Below are 19,520 nucleotides of genomic sequence, written 5' to 3'. Positions count from 1 at the left end.
TTTTGGCTCCTACCCATCTTTCACATTATCTATGAGGAGGCATCAAATAAAATAGCATACATGTCCAAACACACATAGAATAAGAGACATGTCATAACCCGGGAAAGATATTTGATCTTTATTACAATAAAATGGGGAATCTCATGAAATCACATAAAGGTTACACTCACAGATTGAAAACACTATCCTTCCAAAGTCCACTGACACTGATCTTTCCTCTTTATGTGTAAAATTTCACCCTGCCCTCCCAATGGATGAAAACTGTATACAAGTTGAACTAGATATAGAAGTCTTTGTGATGCACAGATATATCTGCGTTAAATTAAAACAGCAAGAGAGACAGTTACATACAAAATTGTCATACATATTATTAGACAAAGAGCATTCCTTACCATCTCTCCTCCCAGACTTTACTAATACAGTATTAAAGGTACTTAAAATCTAAAACAGCCCTTAATTTGACCACTTTAAGGCACATGTTGGTGCAAGTTTGAAATCAGTTTCCCCTTTCAGGTGATGGACATGGATCGGTTCAACAGCCTTTTTTATATGTTTGTAAAATTATTGTAAGAGGAGGCATCTTAATAAATGTTACAGTGTCTATGTACATAATCGACCACACAGGTTCACAAGGTTCATCGACTGTTGTCTGAAACCTGTTGCACCTTCTATAATTTCTGTATCAACATATTTATCTCAGGCAAACAGTTGGCCAAGTAAATCGCTTTTCTTAGAAACAGGAATCAATGGGACCTGAACATATATGGCAGCTGAACAAATCATGGTCACACTCGCCTTCCCCCCACCTCAACACAACCATCTACATCTTTCAGTTCCTTGTTGTCATGGTTACAGAGTGAAGCAACATTTCTGCAAGGCCTGATGAGCAGAGCTCCAACTCTGCTCCTCAACATGGTTGACTGATCCATCCTGAATGGGCTGCAGTGATCAATAACCCAAAGGAGGAAACTGTCTAAACTGTAATGATATGTATCTTTGTGTGTGTTTGTGTGTGTGTGTGTGTGTGTGTGCGCGCGCACGCATGTGTACAGTATGTGTGCAACAAATACAATGAAGGCATACAGACATGCCGAACAATGTATCTGCATAGTATACATCCATGTCTGCCCGTGTGTCTATCTGTCATTCTCTTTCTGTTTGTCCGTTTATTGCTCCAACTGTCCTACACGTGTGTGGTCACAGGTTTTCTCCGGGCTGGTACTGCGGCTCTGTGGCGGTGAAGTAATCCTCCAGGAAGGACTGCAGGTACTCAAAAGTGTGCCTCTCATCAGCCTCACGCCTCCAGCACTGCAGCATCAGTTCATGGAGCGAGGCGGGGCTGCCCGGGGCACAGGGCATCCTGTAGCCTCTCTCCACTTGCTCCAACACCTCACGGTTGTTCATGCCTAAAGGGATGAAGGAGGGAGGGGGGATGTGGAAACAGTAGGGATGAGAATCATAGGGTAACTCAGGATACAATGCAAAGATGACATACTGCAACTTAATAATAATAAACTAAAATAATCTAGGATTAATCTCATTATATTACAAATGAAGAAACATAACTCCAAACTTGCATAATAATAATAATAAAAAAAACAGAAATCATTTACAATTAATTAGGCATGCAGCAACATGTTTACAGTATATGTGGCTTTATTGAAATATAAAACAACCACAAACAATCCTGATCATGAATGTTATCTGTTTTAGGATGTTTCTTTTATCTATTTTATGGATTCATTTTTAAGAATTTGAATCTACTGCACATCTATTTCTATATTCATTGTTATGGTATATTTATTGCTTACGTTATCGTTCTGATTTCATTTGTTTTGTGATCTTTGATTGACTAATATTAGATCTCATTTATCATAAGTCTGACTTATATATATATATATATATATACACACACACTACTGGTCAAAAGTTTTAGAACACCCCAATTTTTCCAGGTTTTTATTGAAATTCGTGCAGTTCAATGTCTTATTGTACTCTGAAATGAAAAAATAGAACAAATAAATAATTGAAGTTAAAAAAGAAATCATGGAATCAATTTATAAACCAAAATGTATTCTAAATTTTTGACTCATCAAAGTAGCCCCCTTTGGCAGATAGAACAGCTGAATACACTCGTGGCATTCTTTCTACAATGGAAATCAAATATTCTTCAGAAAGTTCAACTCTGTTGCAGAAGTTCCCATAAATGTGTGGCACTTGTAGGTTGCTTTGCTTTCACTTTTCTGTCCAGTTCATCCCAAACCAGCTCAGTGGGGTTTAAGTCTAGTGACTGTGCTGGCCACTCCATGTTTTTAAGCTTACCATCTTGTTCTTTTTTGCTAAGGTAGTTCTGGCATAGCTTGGACTTATGTTTTGGGTCATTATCTTGCTGTAGGATGAACCCCTGACCAACTAGGCGCATACCAGAGGGTACTGCATGGCGCTGCAAAATGCTGTGGTAGCCGTTTTGGTTCAGGGTGCCTTTCACTCTGTACAAATCACCGACCCTGGATGAAGCAAAACAGCCCCAGACCATCACGCTTCCTCCTCCATGTTTGACAGTTGATGTCACACACTGAGGAACCATCCTTTCACCTACTCGATGGTGTGCAAAAATCCTGCGTGATGAACCAAAGATTTCAATTCATTCGATTCATCAGTCCATAACACTTTCTTCCAGTCTTCAGTAGTCCATTGGCAGTGTTTCTTGGCCAGGCAAGCCTCTTTTTCTTATTCTGACGTCTTAGCAATGGCTTTCTTGCTGCAACTCAACCTATCAAACCTGCAGCTCGAAGTCTTCTCTTTACAGTTGAAACTGAGACTTGCTTATTACGACCACTATTAAGCTGTGGTACCACAGTGTGTTCCAACAATACTTTTATACAAACAGAGGGGGTTGTAAGTAATCCAGACAAGTTGGAACACCTGTGGGAATTGGTAGCACCAACTTTCAAAGCTTGATCAACCTCCATTGCTGCAGAACAGCTTTACGTTGTTTACCCATTTCTTGTTTGCTGAAAAGGCCTTTTTGTAAAATTCTGAAATGTACATTAATTTTCAGTTTTGGGTAACCTTACTTTTTTTTTAACCTCAGGCAGTTCACCACTTTCCTTTTGTACCATTTCAAGCTATTCATTGGACTTGAACTGCTAAAATTTCAATAAAAAACTAGAAAAATTGGGGTGTTCTAAAACTTTTGACCAGTAGTGTATATATAGTTCCAAATTCAAAATGTCTGGAATAAAGAAATGATACAACTTGCACTTCAAATATCTTCACATTGAGTTTAACAGTAACAATTAAAAATTTAAATTACTGTTAAAACAAATATGTAAAATTCTCAATCCACATATTTATTTAGTAAAATCAGCAATACTTGGTGTCAATAACATATTGCAAGAGAAATTATTGTGATTTATTGCAGCATCAGTCACACCTTACGGCATGATCTGTGTGCTAATTTGCACAGCAAGGAGGCAGCTGCTTAAGAAAGGGTCTCCACTTCCTTTCCATTTACTTTTGAAGCCCTTTTGAACAAAGACACTGAGGCCCTAAACTCACCCAGTGCTGTAATGTAATTTGTTCTGGTTGAAAATGTAAGCACACTCTCCAATCCATTATTAACTGCAACCACCTGTTTTTGCTATAAAAATGTGATCTTGTTTTGCTTTTTGATAGTGAATAGCTGAAAAATAACCAATCCTGGAGAATTTTCACTGCCATGGATGTAGAATAAGAAATACTCAGTACCTGGGTATGGCACCCGTCCCTTCGTGATGAGTTCAGTTAGTAGGATGCCAAAGCTCCAGACATCTGACTTGATGGTAAAGCGTCCATACAATGCAGCTTCTGGAGCCGTCCACTTGATTGGGAACTTTGCCCCTGAAACCATGGTAACACAGTGAAGATGTATAATCATATAATTAGGATAGATTATGTATAAAAATATAGGCACGAAGGCAGAGGCAGACACTCTAAATCATCACATTGTGCAAGTGTGGCTCTCTTCATCTGTCTCTCTCATACACACACGCACACTCATTTAATATCTCATGCTGTTACCTTGTCTGGCTGTGTACTCGTTGTCCTCGATGAGTCTAGCCAGGCCAAAGTCAGCAATCTTGCACACCAGATTGTCTCCAACAAGGATGTTAGCTGCTCGCAGGTCACGATGGATGTAGTTCATCCTCTCAATGTACGCCATTCCAGCTGCAATCTATAAACAAAAAGAGACAAAAAAAGAGCTCAGAAAGATAGTGAGAAAATGTGTTTCCTTTAAATCCCTTAATTGCTGTCAATGTGTGGTGTATCTTTGTCTGTTTAACTCACCTGTGCAGCCATGTCCACCAGTTGAGGCAGCTTAAGACTCTGCCCCTCCCCATCTTTTAAGAAATCCAACAAACTTCCTGAAAAACGAGAAAATGATTGTAGCATCATAACCAGTCCTCATGCCTCCTGTAGTTAACTCATATCTGCTGTGTATCATGGTAGGTACCAAATATAATTCAGTAAAAGTCTCATTAGATAGATGCTTGTAAATGCATAGTGACACTTTTGCATGAATACATCTTAATGCCAACTTTGTCTTTTTCTTTTTAGTTTTTAAATTAATATTGACGGAATGTTTCACCTGCCCCCAGGCCACCTCCACACGCACGGTCAAAGGTCAGAGGAAAAAGAGAATTCCTGGGTAGGTAGGAATTCAGTGTCTTGCCCAGCAGGGAGGCATTGGGGCTTGAACTCTGGTCTTCCAAATTACGAAGCCTCCCTGATCACTGTGCCACCCTTCTGCCAATTTGTAATGTTGGGTAAATCCCTTGAATGTTGAAGTTAAAGCTTTAGTGAGTAACTTTTTTATATTAATGAACGTCCATTACATTCAAGCCATTGCCAAATGAGTTGATACAAAGCTAATTAAGACTATCAGCTCCACACAACTCTCTCTGTATTTCTCAGCATGGCTGTGTTTAGAAATTGTTGTCGTCCGGTGACTTTCGCTCGCAGAAACTCAAGTGAAGATTATTACCTCTTCTTTTTAATCCTCGTGTCCTTCTTGGCTACTAGCACTGCGTGGAGGAGGGGGTGGGGCCGTGTGCGCGATTACGGAAGGCTTGTGTCATGTGCATGTAACAACAGTGGTGTTGTCATTATTTAGAATTCCTCATGGGGGTGAAAGAAACTACGCACTATAGCTTTACGGTTTTGTTCCTATTTGTCTGTTCGGTACTCCAACATATCGCAAACGTTGCTTTTAAAGAATGGTTGAAAGTTAGGACAGGCGTAGATCCAGGATTTTGTTTTTAAAGATTTCAACGCAAGATAGAAATGCCCTATTGTATCATGAACGTCTGCACTTACTTAAATGAAAGAAATGTATCATGTGTCCCTTGATTATGACAATGCATATTTCAATGTGATCCAGATGCAGATTAAAAAGTCAAAACATATATTAGTTTTCCATTTTGGAACCTTGGTGGCTGTATGCAGTCTCTGAATGAATGTGTTACAGTTTTGTCAACTATGCAACACATTTAAGGGAAAAAAACAGTCTGAGGAGCTCACTTATAGTTAGTAAGGTTTCCAACCAACGGCAGTGATTTACACTGTATCTATGGTACATCACAGGCATGACAGTTTACTCAGCCTGATACCTTGGCTCATGAACTCGGTAATAATGTAGATGGGCTCTTCAGACACAACGGCGTAGAGCTGAACCAGCTTGTCATGACGGAGTCTCTTCATGATCTGAGCCTCTTCCAGGAAGGCCTCGGGGGACATGGTTCCTGGCTTAAGAGTCTTCACTGCTACCTTGGTGGTACCGTTCCACATGCCTGGCATAGAGACAAGGAGATGTTAATGCACACATAGTGCATGGACACACACAGACACATAATGTGCAGGCGTAAACACCAGTTTTCTGGCATACTGACAAGGTGATGCCTGGATATACATGTGCGTACTACTTATACTTGGACACAAAAACCCACACATACAGATATAAATATTAAAAATAGAAAGAAATAAACACAACATGCAGGATGTAATGAACACACACATGTGGTCATACTTCTGGTGCATGCAAATGATTGCTGTTTTGGAGAGCATGCATGACATGAGACAGTAATGTTAGGAGGGGAGTTTTCTGGTCCTATATCAACACCAGCAGTGCCTGAGTTACATGGAAAGGCTCATAGCTTGGCTGGCTTCAGGGATAAACTGTGTATGTCTCAGAAAACCAAACACATTTGGATTTAGTCAGTGAAACTGTATCACAATTTTTAACCCATATATGTCATACATGTAATAGGTAAAACATCCTGTGGGAATACCAAGCGATATTGGGAAAAACATCCAATTTTACTTACATACTCTGACATAAATGACATTAAGCATTACCAACAATCTTTGCTACAGGACAGTAACGACACTACGGAGGACAACGCTGGACAGACAGTTCTCCTTCTAAGCCTGTGGTGGGCATCAGAGGTTGGCGGTGTCACTCTCACCCATCCAAACGTCCCCAAAGCAGCCCTGTCCCAGCTTCCTTTGCATGGACAGCGTTTCCCTGGGCACCTCCCAGGCGTCCCGCCCAAGGCCCATGGTGAGCGGGGTGGAGTTGAGACAGGGCTTGGTCAGGTAATAACACAGCCCATCATTAGTGCCTATCAGGGGGAGGAGGGTGGAGATGTAGAGAAAGGAAAGAGTGGAAGTGGGTGGTGAAGAATGGGAGAAAAAGGTGTAGTGATGGGTAGAAAAATTGAATAAAGATGGGTGGGGGTGGGGGGGGTGACAAAGAGGTGAGGTGAGATGATGAAACATGCACATGCAACAACAGGGGAGGAGGGGAGCAACTCTGCACACCTGGATGTAAAACAAAGCTACATTTTTATTCACTAACTGTTGTCTGTGCAATTGTTATCACCCACACAGGGATTTTGTAGGGATTTGTTTCATTGCTGCAGTTTCTATTCAACACACATTTAAAAAACTAGTCAAACTACATCTATCAGCTGTGTGTGTGTGTGTGTGTGTGTGTGTGTGTGTGTGTGTGTGTGTGTGTTGTCTGTGTTTGTGGGGTTCGACTTACAGGTTTATTCCTTGCAGGTAGACTCTGAACAACACAGTCAGATAAACATGGCTTTACAGTGTATGTTTGTGAGATTGCAGGTGTCTTTACACCAGAAGCGTTTACTGATGTTCTTGTCAACTTAACACAACCAAGACTTAAATGCATTATACTGTATGTACTTGCTCATCTTTTAATACTTTATTTTATCCAGGTGTGCTCCTGCTGTCACCTTCCCCCACTGCAACACAGTCCCACCATTCCTACCCATCCAGACTTCTCCAAACTGGCCGTTGCCCAGTTTCTTAATCAGCTGGAGGGATTCACGGGGAATCTCCCACATATCCTTGGTCTTCACTGATAAATCGGCCAGCTTAGGCATGCCCCGCTTACAGCTGCCAATCAAACGGCAGCACAGTCCCGCTGCTCTCTCTGAGAGAGAGAAGAGGCAAACAGACAGGCAAAAGAAAAAGGAAACAAGACAAAAAGAAAACAGAGGGGGAAAAGCAGCAAATGCAGAGATAAAAAAAGACAAGACAGGTTGCTTTAGTGCTTATGCAACTGACAAGTTACAAAGGCACAAGGAACACTCAGCAAACAGACATAAACACACATTCTGAGCAGCGTCATGTACAGATACAAAAAAGACATACAGAGATACAAAAAAAGACATACAGGGACAATACAGTTCATAAGAAAAACAAATAAACACTGGCAAAAAAAATTCACTGATATATGTGGCCAAGTCTCTCAGGTTTCTTTTGATGATCGTGTCATGTTATGTCACAAACCGTATAATGTTTGTTATATCAACACACACCACTAGGGGGCAGATTTCCACTGACAGAGAGCAGAGGAAGTGAAGGGTGTGAACCCTGCTTGTTACAACAACTCTGAATTAAGCTTAAAAAGTCACTAACAGTCAGCAGTGTGAGAAGTATTTAAATCCTTTCCTAAAGCAAAAGTAAGTAAGTTCAGGATTCAAAATCCTACTTATGTACTTTTACTTATGTAAAAGTATAAATATCTAGAGTATATAGAGTATCAAAAGTGAAAGTCCTCTCAGAGTTTTGTATTACCATATATTGTACATATTACATCAGTAGATTTTTATTTTTGATGCATTGACATATAAATGGACTGTTCTTATAATAGCGCTTTTCTAGTCTCAACGACTACTCAAAGCGCTTTAACATCGTACAGGAACCATTCACACACATTCATACACATTCATACACTGTGGCCAAGGCTGTCGTAGAAGGTGCCCACTGCTCATCAGATAGTCAGTCACACACATTTACGCTCCGATGCGCAACAACTCGGGGTTCAGTGTCTTGCCCAAGGACACTTCGACATGGGACTGCAGGGCCAAGGATCGAACCACCAACCTTCCGATTGGCAGGCAACCGCTCTACCACCGAGCCACAGCCGCCCCGTATTAATGTTGTTGGTGAAGGTGGAGCTTGTTTAAATTACTTACTGCACTGTTGGGTAGTTCTATAACAATGCATCATATTTTATAAGCTGATCATATACTTTTTATGTAACATCAGTATCTGAAGCTGTCAAGTAAATGTGGTGGAGTAAAAAGTACAATTCTCCCTCTGAATTGTAGTGATGCAGCAAATGGAAATACTCAAGCAAAGTACCTCAAAATTGTACTTATGTACTTTAAAAGTACGTACTTTCCTAATTTTTTTCTACTTACGTACTTGTAATTACAGTATGAATCAAGTAGAAACTGAATAAGGCTTAAATTATTTCTTGCAGCTGGGCAGAGAATGATTGGGCAAAGAGTCATAACAGGTTTTAGATAAAATCCATGGAAGCAGGAGCTTTGGAGCATGAAGGTGCATCAGAAAATGGCAACACAACCGTTTTTTTCACTTTCAAGGAGAAGCAGAAAAGAGGATGAATTAGTATCCATGTGCGTGTTTGTGTGTGTTACCTGTGTAGTGCTCTACCAGCTGCTGCACAGTATCAAACTGTGATCTTGTGGTGATGTAGTAGCCACCATTGTCTAGTTTGCGGATCTTATAATGTTTGACGTGGTCTCCCTTGTTGTCGTCCCAGTCACGGATAGACAGCGAGTAAGCACCTGTAAAGAGAAAGTAGAGGAGAGGAGAGGAGAGGAAGAGGAAGAGGATGAGGGAGGGGAACAAAGGAGTATATAGTAGGGGAGAGTTGAGAGAAACTGTATGTTTTCATATATTTTGAACAGTAGTGTGTGTGTGCGTGTGTGTGTGTGTGTGTGTTTGTGTGTGACTTATTTACCCTTGGTGGTCTCACTCTCTCGTATGAGGAAAGTTCCCCTCTGGTTGCCATGGCCCAGCAGCTGTCTCTCTGCATCCTTCCTCCCCATCTTCCCAAAATACCACCTGTCACCATGACAACAACACGAGTCACCACAGCAACAGCACACATCTTGTGACCTCTGCCCTCAGACTACATGTCAATTATTGACAAAATCTTTCAATGTAAACTGTCAGGACTTATATTGCAGCATACGTAGCTTTCACTACCGTGTGTGTGTGTATGTGTGTGTACTTACTCTTCAGCCTGTATGGAGTCGACAGGAGCTACGTAGTTGGAGGGGATGTAACCTGTGTGGTCTGTGTCCAAAGAGCGAGCCTCCCACCAGTCACCCTCTCTGCAAAAAAAAACAGACACAAAGCATCAGTCTGCCCAACATAATCAGGAATGAGGTGTAACAATACAGTCAGATCACAGTTTGGTATGACACATGATGGAGGGTTCGTAGTTCAATAACCTATGATATTTTTAACAATGTTGAAATTAAAAGGAACAATGACAATGGCAAAAACTGTACTTTACAAAAACACTTGTCTGATAGGTTTAAGTGCAAAATACACTTTATCTACATTAAAATGAACAGAAGCTTAAAGGTGTCTAGATGAGAAAGAAGATAAAGAGCGAATGTGTGAACATTTGGAGTAACATTAACGCCAAACACCACCCAATTTAAACGTCATCATATAAACTGATTTTAGATTAATAGATAGAGACAAGAACATTGTCCGAGAACATGAGCTTGTCAACATTGCCAGCAGCAGTTGACACCTCTGACAGTTCACAGTGTTAACGGGTGGTGCTTAATTGCAGCCCGTAGCATGTTTGCAAACAAAATGGATTACCATTATCATCACTGACCACATTTAACACATACAGTAAGCATTCATTTTTCCGCTCCCGTTGCATTTTGTAAAATTGTTATGCCACAGTGTATTATTACAATCCCGGGTTTGGGTGTTTTTCCTAAAAACAGCAACATCTGTAAGCAGATGTTATTAAAATACAGCTGTGTTTGTGCTTACGTGTTGTTGATGATCTGGAATTTCTCCCCTTTTTGAAAAGTGAGGTCATCTTCAGTGCGAGCATCGTAGTCATACAGAGCTATAAAGAGAGTGACTCCACCACCTGCACACGTGTTCGCGCGCACACACACACACACACACACACACACACACACACACACACACAAAAGACAAAGGAGTTATCAGCTTCCAGTACTCTAACTACCATCTAGGGTGTTACTGTTTTAAATGTCCTGAAGGATACATTAGGTACATTAAAATAGTTATTGAAGTAAATGGACTGCATTTATATAGCGCCTTTCTACCTTACTGGACAAAGCACATTACAATTTGCCTCATATTCACCCATTCACACACACATTCATATACTGATGGTGGCAGAGCTGCCTGCCCATCGGGAGCAACTTAGGGTTCAATGTCTTCCTCAAGGACACTTTGACATGCAGAACCGGGGATCAAACCTCCAACCTTGTGATGAAAGGACGACCCACTCTACCACCACAGCTGTCTATAAGGATTAAGTAAGGATTAATTCTGTCAATACTAGCTGTAATGAGATCCCTTCATAGCATGATTCCAATGTAAGAGACAGAGGACAACATCCATAGTCCTATGTACAGTATATATAAAAATGCATTTAATAGTTCAGCAGAAGCTAACATGAGGCTTAAAATTTTGAAATTGAAAATTGAAATTGCGTGATCAATTCGGGCCAGTATGGACAGGAGAAACAATTACAGTGATCAACGCGCACACACACACACACACACACACACACACACACACACACACACACACACACACACACACACACACACACACACACACACACACACACACACACACACACACACACACACACACACACACACACACACACACACACACACACACACACACACACACAGTCCTACTTGTTACGCCTCCAGGCCGCTGGTGTGTGTTGGTGTTGGGGAAGAGGGTGCTGGATGAGAAGCCCTTGTTAAAGTCTGGGATGGTCTGAATGGGATCAGGACAGTAACGGCCCTGAGTCAAGGCCGCGGACAACCCTCCATCTGCGTTGCTAGGAGACAGATCTGTAACCTCTACTGTTGCTGATGTTGCTGCTGCTGCTTTGGCGGACTTCTTCTGCTTGCAACAGGCACACCCCATAATAACCAGCACGGAGACAGCGTCTGTGAAAGCAAGCAGATATCAATATGTAAATTTCCTTTCTTTATTGCTACTTAATGCTATACAATAGTGATTAAAGCCATATGCAGTTTATAAAAGCAGTTTTTACTTGGCATAAGTACAGTATAATGATCTTTAGTAACAATGTGTTTGTTTACAGAGATAACAACAAAGCTTTGATTAGAATAAAAAATGAGAAATATAAATCCAAAATTAACCTGTTTAAAGGGATACTCTAATAGTTTAGTATTTCACTTCCATAAAAAAAAGCAGCAGAGGCAGAAATATCCTGTCTTTTTAGGCCTAGTATGAGTCCCGCCCATTTCCCATAATGCAACTGGATAACATCTTTTGTAAGACCACACACCTTTCAAACTCCAAACCACCAGTTTGTAACAACAGCTTTCTGAAGTCTTAAGCCCAAGCTGAAGTAACCCTGATGACATCACTATGACATCATCAGGGTTATTTTTTTCAAACATTGTAATATCCTCCAGTTTCAGAATATAACTCTCTGCAAACTGGACTTCTTGTGTAAAATTGGTGCAATGCCCCTTTAATTACAGTAATTATTCAACTACTAAATTAATAACATTATCACCGCTTATAAAGAAAACAAAAAACAAGAATCTAAAAGATTATCTAGAAAAGTTTCAACATAAGAAATTAGTAAATTTTCTCAATTTCCTAATTCCTGTCTATGCAACCTAAGACTTCAAACACAAGCTGGTATTAAGTGAAAGCAACACATATCACCAGCACACAGAGGGTCACTAAACTAAAGAGAACTGTTAGGTGGGAAGTAACAAACTTGAAATAAAAAACTTTACTTCCCTCGAGCGGGAGGAGGCTGAGCGGAAGTAGGTTTGGAGGTAAAGCGGGAAGGAGAAGTTAACTTTTTTCCTCACCTGAAGTCTTCCTCTGTCAGATCATCTGTCAATCACCATCGCCACTGAAAAAAGAGGAAAGTGGTGAGTGACGAGAGGCGGAATAAGAGAGAGCCGGGCAAGAGAAGATGAGTGGCAGAGAACCGGAGAGGGAAAAGGTTTTGGAGAACGTGAGAGAAAGGCTCAAGAGCGTTAAAGCGTGAATAAAAACAGATGTGTGAAGGGAGACGCGAGGAGACAGAGAAGTTTAAAAAAAACTAGACAGAGAATGCTCAAGATAAGGAAAGAGAGAGAGATGTTGGGTTAGCCACTTCCCCTTTTGCTTTACAGTTTTCAGAAGGGGTACACATTCTCTCTGGTCAGTGTGTGTGTGTGTGTGTGTGTGTGTGTGTGTGTGTGTGTGTGTGTGTGTGTGTGTGTGTGTGGGTGGGTGTTTGTGGTGAAATAGAAGAATGTAAATGTCATCATTAGACAGAGGTAACTGAAACAAAGTAACAGTCACTGACAATGTGAAATGGGTTTCACAAAGATCATCGTGTAGATGTGCACACATGTACACAATCCTGACTTCCAGTTTTGAGCAAACTGCATTGCTTCAATAGAACTTGTGTGTGTTGACAAAGCAAAAGCTGGTGACAGCATAAAGAGGAAATACCATACAGAGAAGATAGTAAAACATTTTAATTGTGTGCAGAGGACATTGGCTTTCCTGATCGACATGAGTGTTTTTTCAGCATTATTTCTTCAGGAAAACAAATATGCTTTCTGCTAAGTGCCTTGCTCAAGGCAATCCTCAAGTCAACAGTTTATTAGGCACACCTAGAGCAAACATTTGACATTTTGGGAAATACTCTTATTCGCTTACTGGCAGAGAGTTAGATGATACCCCTCTCGTCTGTACAGGAAATATGAAGCCATACAACCAGCAACCAGTTAGCTTAGCTTAGCATAAACACTAGAAACAGAGGGAAACAGCCAGCCTGGCTCTGTCCAACTGGAACAAAACTTGCCTACCAACACCCCTAAAGCTCACTAATTAAGGCGTTACATTGTTTGTTTAATCTGAACAAAAACAAACTACAGTCCGTTATTGTCTTTGAGAGAATCAGATACAACTAATGACAACAAAACTGTCGCCGCATCCACATGATACAAGCCTTCCGTGATCGTGCACAGCCCCCACCCGTCCTCCACGCAGTTGCTAGTAACCAAGGAAGACACGGAGGATTTAAAAAAAAAAAACATGATGGACTCTTCAGAGGAGGTAATTATCTTTACACAATGTTATGCATGCGAAAGTCGCCAGACGACACCAGTTTGTGAACATAGCTATACTGAGAAATACAGAGGGAGAGATTAGCTTTTAGCTTTACATTAACTCAATTGGCAATGGCTTGTATGTAGGACTTCATTAATATAAAAAAGTTACGCACTAAAGCTTTAATCAACAGATAAAAAACAGCAGCTATTTTGAGACATTTTTCAAGCTTCTAAATTGTAAATATCTGATGCTTTTCTATGTCTTATGTGCTAGTAAACTGAATATGTTAAGGTTTTGGAGTTTTGGTTGAACAAAAAGAGCTATTTAAAGATGTAGAGTTGGGTTTTAAGAAATTGTAATTGGCATTTTTCCTTAATTAAAAGCCCTAGGTTTATGGTTATTTTGGAGGCTGTAGTTTCTAATAATTTGTAAAATTTTTATAGATATAATTGGGGTGCACAACATATTAGAAACACCTCTCTGTATAACGCAATACATTTCAACAACACCCTAAGCTAGAGCTTCCAAACTGACTATGAAGTTGAATAAACACCTCTCTAATAGTTTCATTATAACCTTCATTAAGGTAAAATTCATTGCACCGCTGTAATATTAGACACCATTAGTGTTAGCTACTGTAAGTGTATCAATAAATATAATAATGTGCTGTTGTTGCAAATCAATAAACTCGCAACTAAGTGTAGAGCAGCCCTAGGATTCAAACTATCAACTATCCAAGCTGACTTAACCCCAGGCTGCAGCCTCCCCACCTGCTGAGGAATGTGAGGGAAGTCAGACACAGGAAGAACCATACAGGTTATGGCAGTGAGCGACAAAAAGCAAAAGTAATTCACTTTCATTATGAAAGAACACCACCAGAACTCCCAGTGAACATCAGGTTTGTCCCATCCACAACACAAATTTCCCCGAAATTCCTCTCAATCTTTAAACCAACAAAGACTATTATGGGCTTCTACCAGAAGAGGCTAGAGCAAAATATGCTAAATGTTACGTGCGCACAAGCCCGCACGCACACACACACACTCAATCACTATCAGGTTGGCCATCAGAACTACAGGAAGTTAGCCCTGTTAGAGTTTCCTGTCAGCCCTCCTGATGGCTCCCCCTTTTCCTGGAGGACAGAGTACACACACACACACACACACACACACACACACACATCTTCCTCTTTGTTGCGGTTTTTTTTCTTCTCCGTGCCCACACCCCTCCAACAATAACCTTTCATTTTCTCTCTATCCACCATTCCACTGGACCTAAGCTGCTGCCTTTATCGTTGTGAAAAACATTAAAAAGGAGAATTGACAGAGGGTGTAGAAGAGGCCTACTCACTATGAGGTTTATCTCACCTCTGCCCTTTCTTTCATCTCTTCTTTTTCTGCTTTTCTAAAATTGGCAGATGACCAGACAGGATCAACACAATACCATACAGTATGTACTCTCTCTCTCTCTCTCTCTCTCTCTCACACACACACACAGAGAGGACTGTTTACGGGATGGCCATACAATCATTGTTCTCCGTTGAGTTCCTGTTGATCAAATTTCTGTCTTCCTCTCTGCACACAGAAGCTGTAATGATTTGTAAATAGCACCTGAGAATTCAGTTGACCTGGGATATTTTTACATAAAAGGAATCATTTCAACACAATTGTCACACATGTAGCAGAGTACACAGCCCAATGGACAAAGACTCCACCAATCAAGCATTTATGGCGAGCCAAAGCATGCAATTGTGCACTTGCATATAACCTGCAATCGTGCAGAATTAAACACAAACCAACATGTATGTGTGCATTTCCTCACCTTTGTCTGTGCTTTATCATAGCTATTTGGGTGTCTCTTTCAATCAGCCACAAACATTAAAGGTACTAGAGCAAAGTGTGTATGTATATGTGTGCGTGGGTGTGTGGTGGTGATGGGTGGTACGCTGGGTTGCACATTCAAATTGGCACACTGCACATCTTGTTGCTACTTTTGACACTAGGTCTTATGTATAAGACAAAAGTGTGCATAAGTACTGTCAATTACATCAGAGTAATTTAAGACCAGTCTGAGTTCCTCTTTGACTATTGAAACCAAGTAACGCAAATGAGATGCAGTATGCAAGGCAAACAAACACACACCATACTCGATTTCTGGAAGTTTATCGGACTGGAATCACTCGTAGTTTGGAATACGTCATGTTAAATTCAAGGTCATGAAAGCTGTAGTGATACATTTAAAAAAATAAAAGTGACTACAATGCCTGTCACCTTATCTAAAATATGTTTAGACTTCTGCTACCAGTTGCAAAACTTACATATGGTGTAACAATAAAAAATATTTCTCTATGATGCAACGGTCATTAACGTCACAGCAGATTCTTTATAGCGGCTGGCAAGAAGAAATAATTAGAATACAGAAGCAGCTTCTTCTGGTGGGGGAGATGTGTGGTATTGGTTTGTGATAAGTCTGTCTGCAACATCAGGTCCTTTTACAGCACAGAGTAATAACCATATTTAGATAATAAGCATCAGTGTTTCGTGTCATTTACAGTTTTTCAAGGGTTGTTACAAAAAAATGATGTTCTTACCTACCCCTAATGGTATGAAGACAGTTAATATAATATAAGCTTTGTTTTACCCAGGTTTTAAAATATCCGCCTCCAACCAATACAGTGGAGATGAACTGAGTATCTTGAATTCACAGACTTTATTTGAAATACTTTCTACCAAATAAGTTCACCGTCCTTGTTGAAATTAGTGCATCACAGAACAGCAGTAATGAAAAAAGTATTCTGATCAATTATTCAAGTAAAAGTAGCAGTACTGCACTCCGTTACAAAAGTCCTGCATTCAAAAATGTATACATGTATTAATAGCAAAGTGTACTTAAAGTACCCTAAGTAAAAGCATTCAGTATGTAAAATGGCCTCTTTCAGTGTAATATTTATAGGACCATTATAATTGATGCAAGGTGAAGCTTTAAAATAGAACAATGCATCATGTTCGTATGTCAAATATTAATCTGAAAAGCAAGAAATACCTGTATTTATGGAATAAAACAAGTGGAGTAAAAAGTGCAATGTCTACCTCTGAAATGTACAGTAGAATTATAAAGTACCTCAAAATTAGACTTAGTAATTTTCTGCAGAACAGTATATTAGTATACTCTATAACAGTATAACAAAGCACATAAATTCTGACCTACGAAGCATTAGCACGCATTCAGTCCACTCTTATAAATCACAATAACATCACCCTCCATCGTCACACTCGCAAACATCCAAATCCAAATGACACACCCTTTCCTGCACAGTGGACTGCAGATAAGCTGCTCCCAGCAGGAAATTCACTGCGGGAACACAGAGAAACACACATATACACACACACACACACACACACACACACACACACACACACACACGACTGTTCAGATCTGTTGGAGTTTCTAAAGTTTTACACCAGTTCTTTCCAGACCTTCTCCAATCCTCTTTTCTTGTTTCTTCGTCTCTTTTCTTACCTTTGTTATTTTCTCTCTCTGACTCTCTCCCTCATTAGCAGGAAGCCCCACAGGATGCAGAGGGTGAGTGGACCAGGAATGATAGGACAATGGGAAGCAAGCTGTCACTGAACCCTCACACGCATAACACACACTCATAGAGTACATACACACACTCAGAAAGGAGTAAGAGAGAAACTGGAGGGGTGGGGGTGGAATGGAAAAGTAAGGTGTCTTGGTCATTGGGATGTCCTGTTTCCACATGATGTCATCATATCCTCCAGATACAGAGGACTGAGGTGGCTTGTTGGAAGGCATTACATGACTTAAAGTCTAATCCTGTTGTTTAAGCATTAGGGCCTCAGGGCCTGCTCCTATGGAAGCAACAAGAAGTCTGAGTCTTCCTCAGTTTGCACCAGTGGCTAACAACAGCAAAGCCCTTGTTCAAAATGACAGATTAAGCTGACTCCCTCCATCCAGGGGTGTCTAACATCAGGGCTCATTTTGGACTCATAATTGTCCCAGCCCTCAGTTGCTTGTTGGGAAAGCTGTGTGACAATGTTGACGTCCATTTCTTAAGCGCACCCCCCCCCCCCAAACTAAAAAACATATTCATGCCCCCTTCCTTCCTGCCTGGCCCAGAGGCTAAAGACAGGAACTGAGCTCGTAAAGAAACCGGAAGTGATGAAGGCCGGCCTTGGACAACCTAATCACATTTTTCCCCATCCGACCCTCAGAATTCCACAACAACTCCTTCACACAGACACACGAGCGGCCTTGAAATCAGTAGTGAAACAAGGATTCATGTTGATTACTTTAATGAAGGTGGTGTGATTATGCAAACTGCATGCAGCATGAACAAATAAATACCTACACCTACAATCTTACCACGACAAAGCCACTCAGATTGCTGGACATGTTAAGGAAACATCCAGCCCTGCTTTTTCCTCAAGGTGGTTTCCTGAAGGCACATTGCCAAATAAATCACAACCACATTTATTAAAGGGATATTCTGCCTCTGAAGGTCATTTAAAAGTCTGACAAACATAAGGCCCTCAGCCTAAATTACTTTCAGAATTGATCTATCAAAGGTTTGACAAATGTGCAGTACACTTAACAAAAACATCCAGTTGATCCCAGATGATGTGGTCAGCCACAAATCCAGGTTATATGATAAGTTATTGTTTGAACCTTTGACCTTTTCCATTTAACAAGAAATGCTCTATTACTACAACCTTATAACTGATCACCCTTGCCTATAACTAATAGGTTTTTGATCGGAAGAGATCCCCCCTTAAAGAACTTGTGACTAAACTCTGGTAAATTCCACTCATTCAATATTGCAATGTTGGCTTATTTCTAAATAGCACTCTCTGTGGTATCCTTCTAGCATAAAGAGTGGAAGTACTGGTAGCCACATTTCATTAAATTCTCAGAGGCAAACTGCGCAAACTTCCTTTTATCTTACCGTGAACATTCCAAAGTTACCCAATTTTTCCAGAAACACTGAAAACAGTCAACCGAGTTCTGACTATTATATTTTAAAAAGGTAAAGAGGGCTCTGGGGTGTTGGGCTGCTGGAAATACTCACCTAGGTTCGTTTGGTACTTTCAGTGTCTCTTTACTTAAGTTACCTCGGTTACATTTACATTTACAGTATTTCACAGAGACGTGAACTTGGCGATTTCATCCACTCATACCAGAACAAAGCAAAATTAAGAGAAAAATCAATTTAATAAGCAATGTGGGAAAGCTACCTATCCATACGTAGGCCTATCATCTTTTACGTGGGGTTCCCACAGTTTGCTGATAAATAGGCAGCTCTTCAAAAACAAACCACTCATTCGTTAATTATAATACTATAACTAATGCACATTACCTTTTCAAGATCAGCCTATATGATAAACATCAGACATACCTGACACAAAATACGTCGTTATCCCGGGGAATCCTCGTGTCCCGAGGTAAGTGACAGCGGTGTCCGGTGACTCGCGAGCGCACGGTGAAAAGTCGAGAGCTACTGCGCTGTGCAAGTGAGAAGTGAGCGCGCGCCTACTCCGGAAGACTTTTGGGAAAGGACTACAGGCGCGCAATGAAGTCCACCCCAGAGGCCCGCGCGCGTGTATTGGACCGTTGACAAAGGAGCTTTTGGGATTATCTTTAATAGAAATAATGTTATGATTCTTATTTTAGATTTTTAAAAATGTGGACAAGCTTTTTCAGCCTATTTATGGAGAATTGCTCTCCTGTAAAATATAAGGACACATTGCCTCAAATTAGCCTATGACACTGGATGTTCT

At 40.6% G+C, this 19,520-nt stretch overlaps 1 protein-coding gene across 2 annotated transcripts; it reads right to left on the bottom strand.

The window, feature by feature from the left end:
* Positions 1–94: 94 nt before the first annotated feature.
* On the bottom strand, positions 95–19,298 carry yrk (Yes-related kinase). Of its 2 annotated transcripts, none has more exons than XM_028597135.1 (13): positions 19,139–19,298; positions 12,483–12,526; positions 11,316–11,576; positions 10,402–10,504; positions 9,618–9,716; positions 9,341–9,444; positions 9,015–9,164; positions 7,334–7,498; positions 5,652–5,831; positions 4,330–4,406; positions 4,063–4,216; positions 3,751–3,882; positions 95–1,406 (listed from the first exon to the last, which is right to left on the bottom strand). In XM_028597135.1, the coding sequence occupies exons 3-13, from the start codon at positions 11,551–11,553 to the stop codon at positions 1,198–1,200; spliced, it is 1,611 nt and encodes a 536-aa protein (XP_028452936.1). In that variant the 5' UTR covers positions 11,554–11,576; positions 12,483–12,526; positions 19,139–19,298; the 3' UTR covers positions 95–1,197. The 2 variants fall into 2 exon arrangements, with proteins under 2 accessions (XP_028452936.1, XP_028452937.1); XM_028597136.1 differs by lacking the exon at positions 7,334–7,498 and adding an exon at positions 6,507–6,662.
* Positions 19,299–19,520: the final 222 nt, after the last annotated feature.

This window comes from Perca flavescens, chromosome 14 (assembly GCF_004354835.1).
Source record: "Perca flavescens isolate YP-PL-M2 chromosome 14, PFLA_1.0, whole genome shotgun sequence".
Lineage (NCBI taxonomy): Eukaryota > Metazoa > Chordata > Actinopteri > Perciformes > Percidae > Perca > Perca flavescens.
The sequence above is the reverse complement of the archived record's forward strand: the minus strand, read 5'-3'. Positions and strand labels throughout refer to the sequence as shown.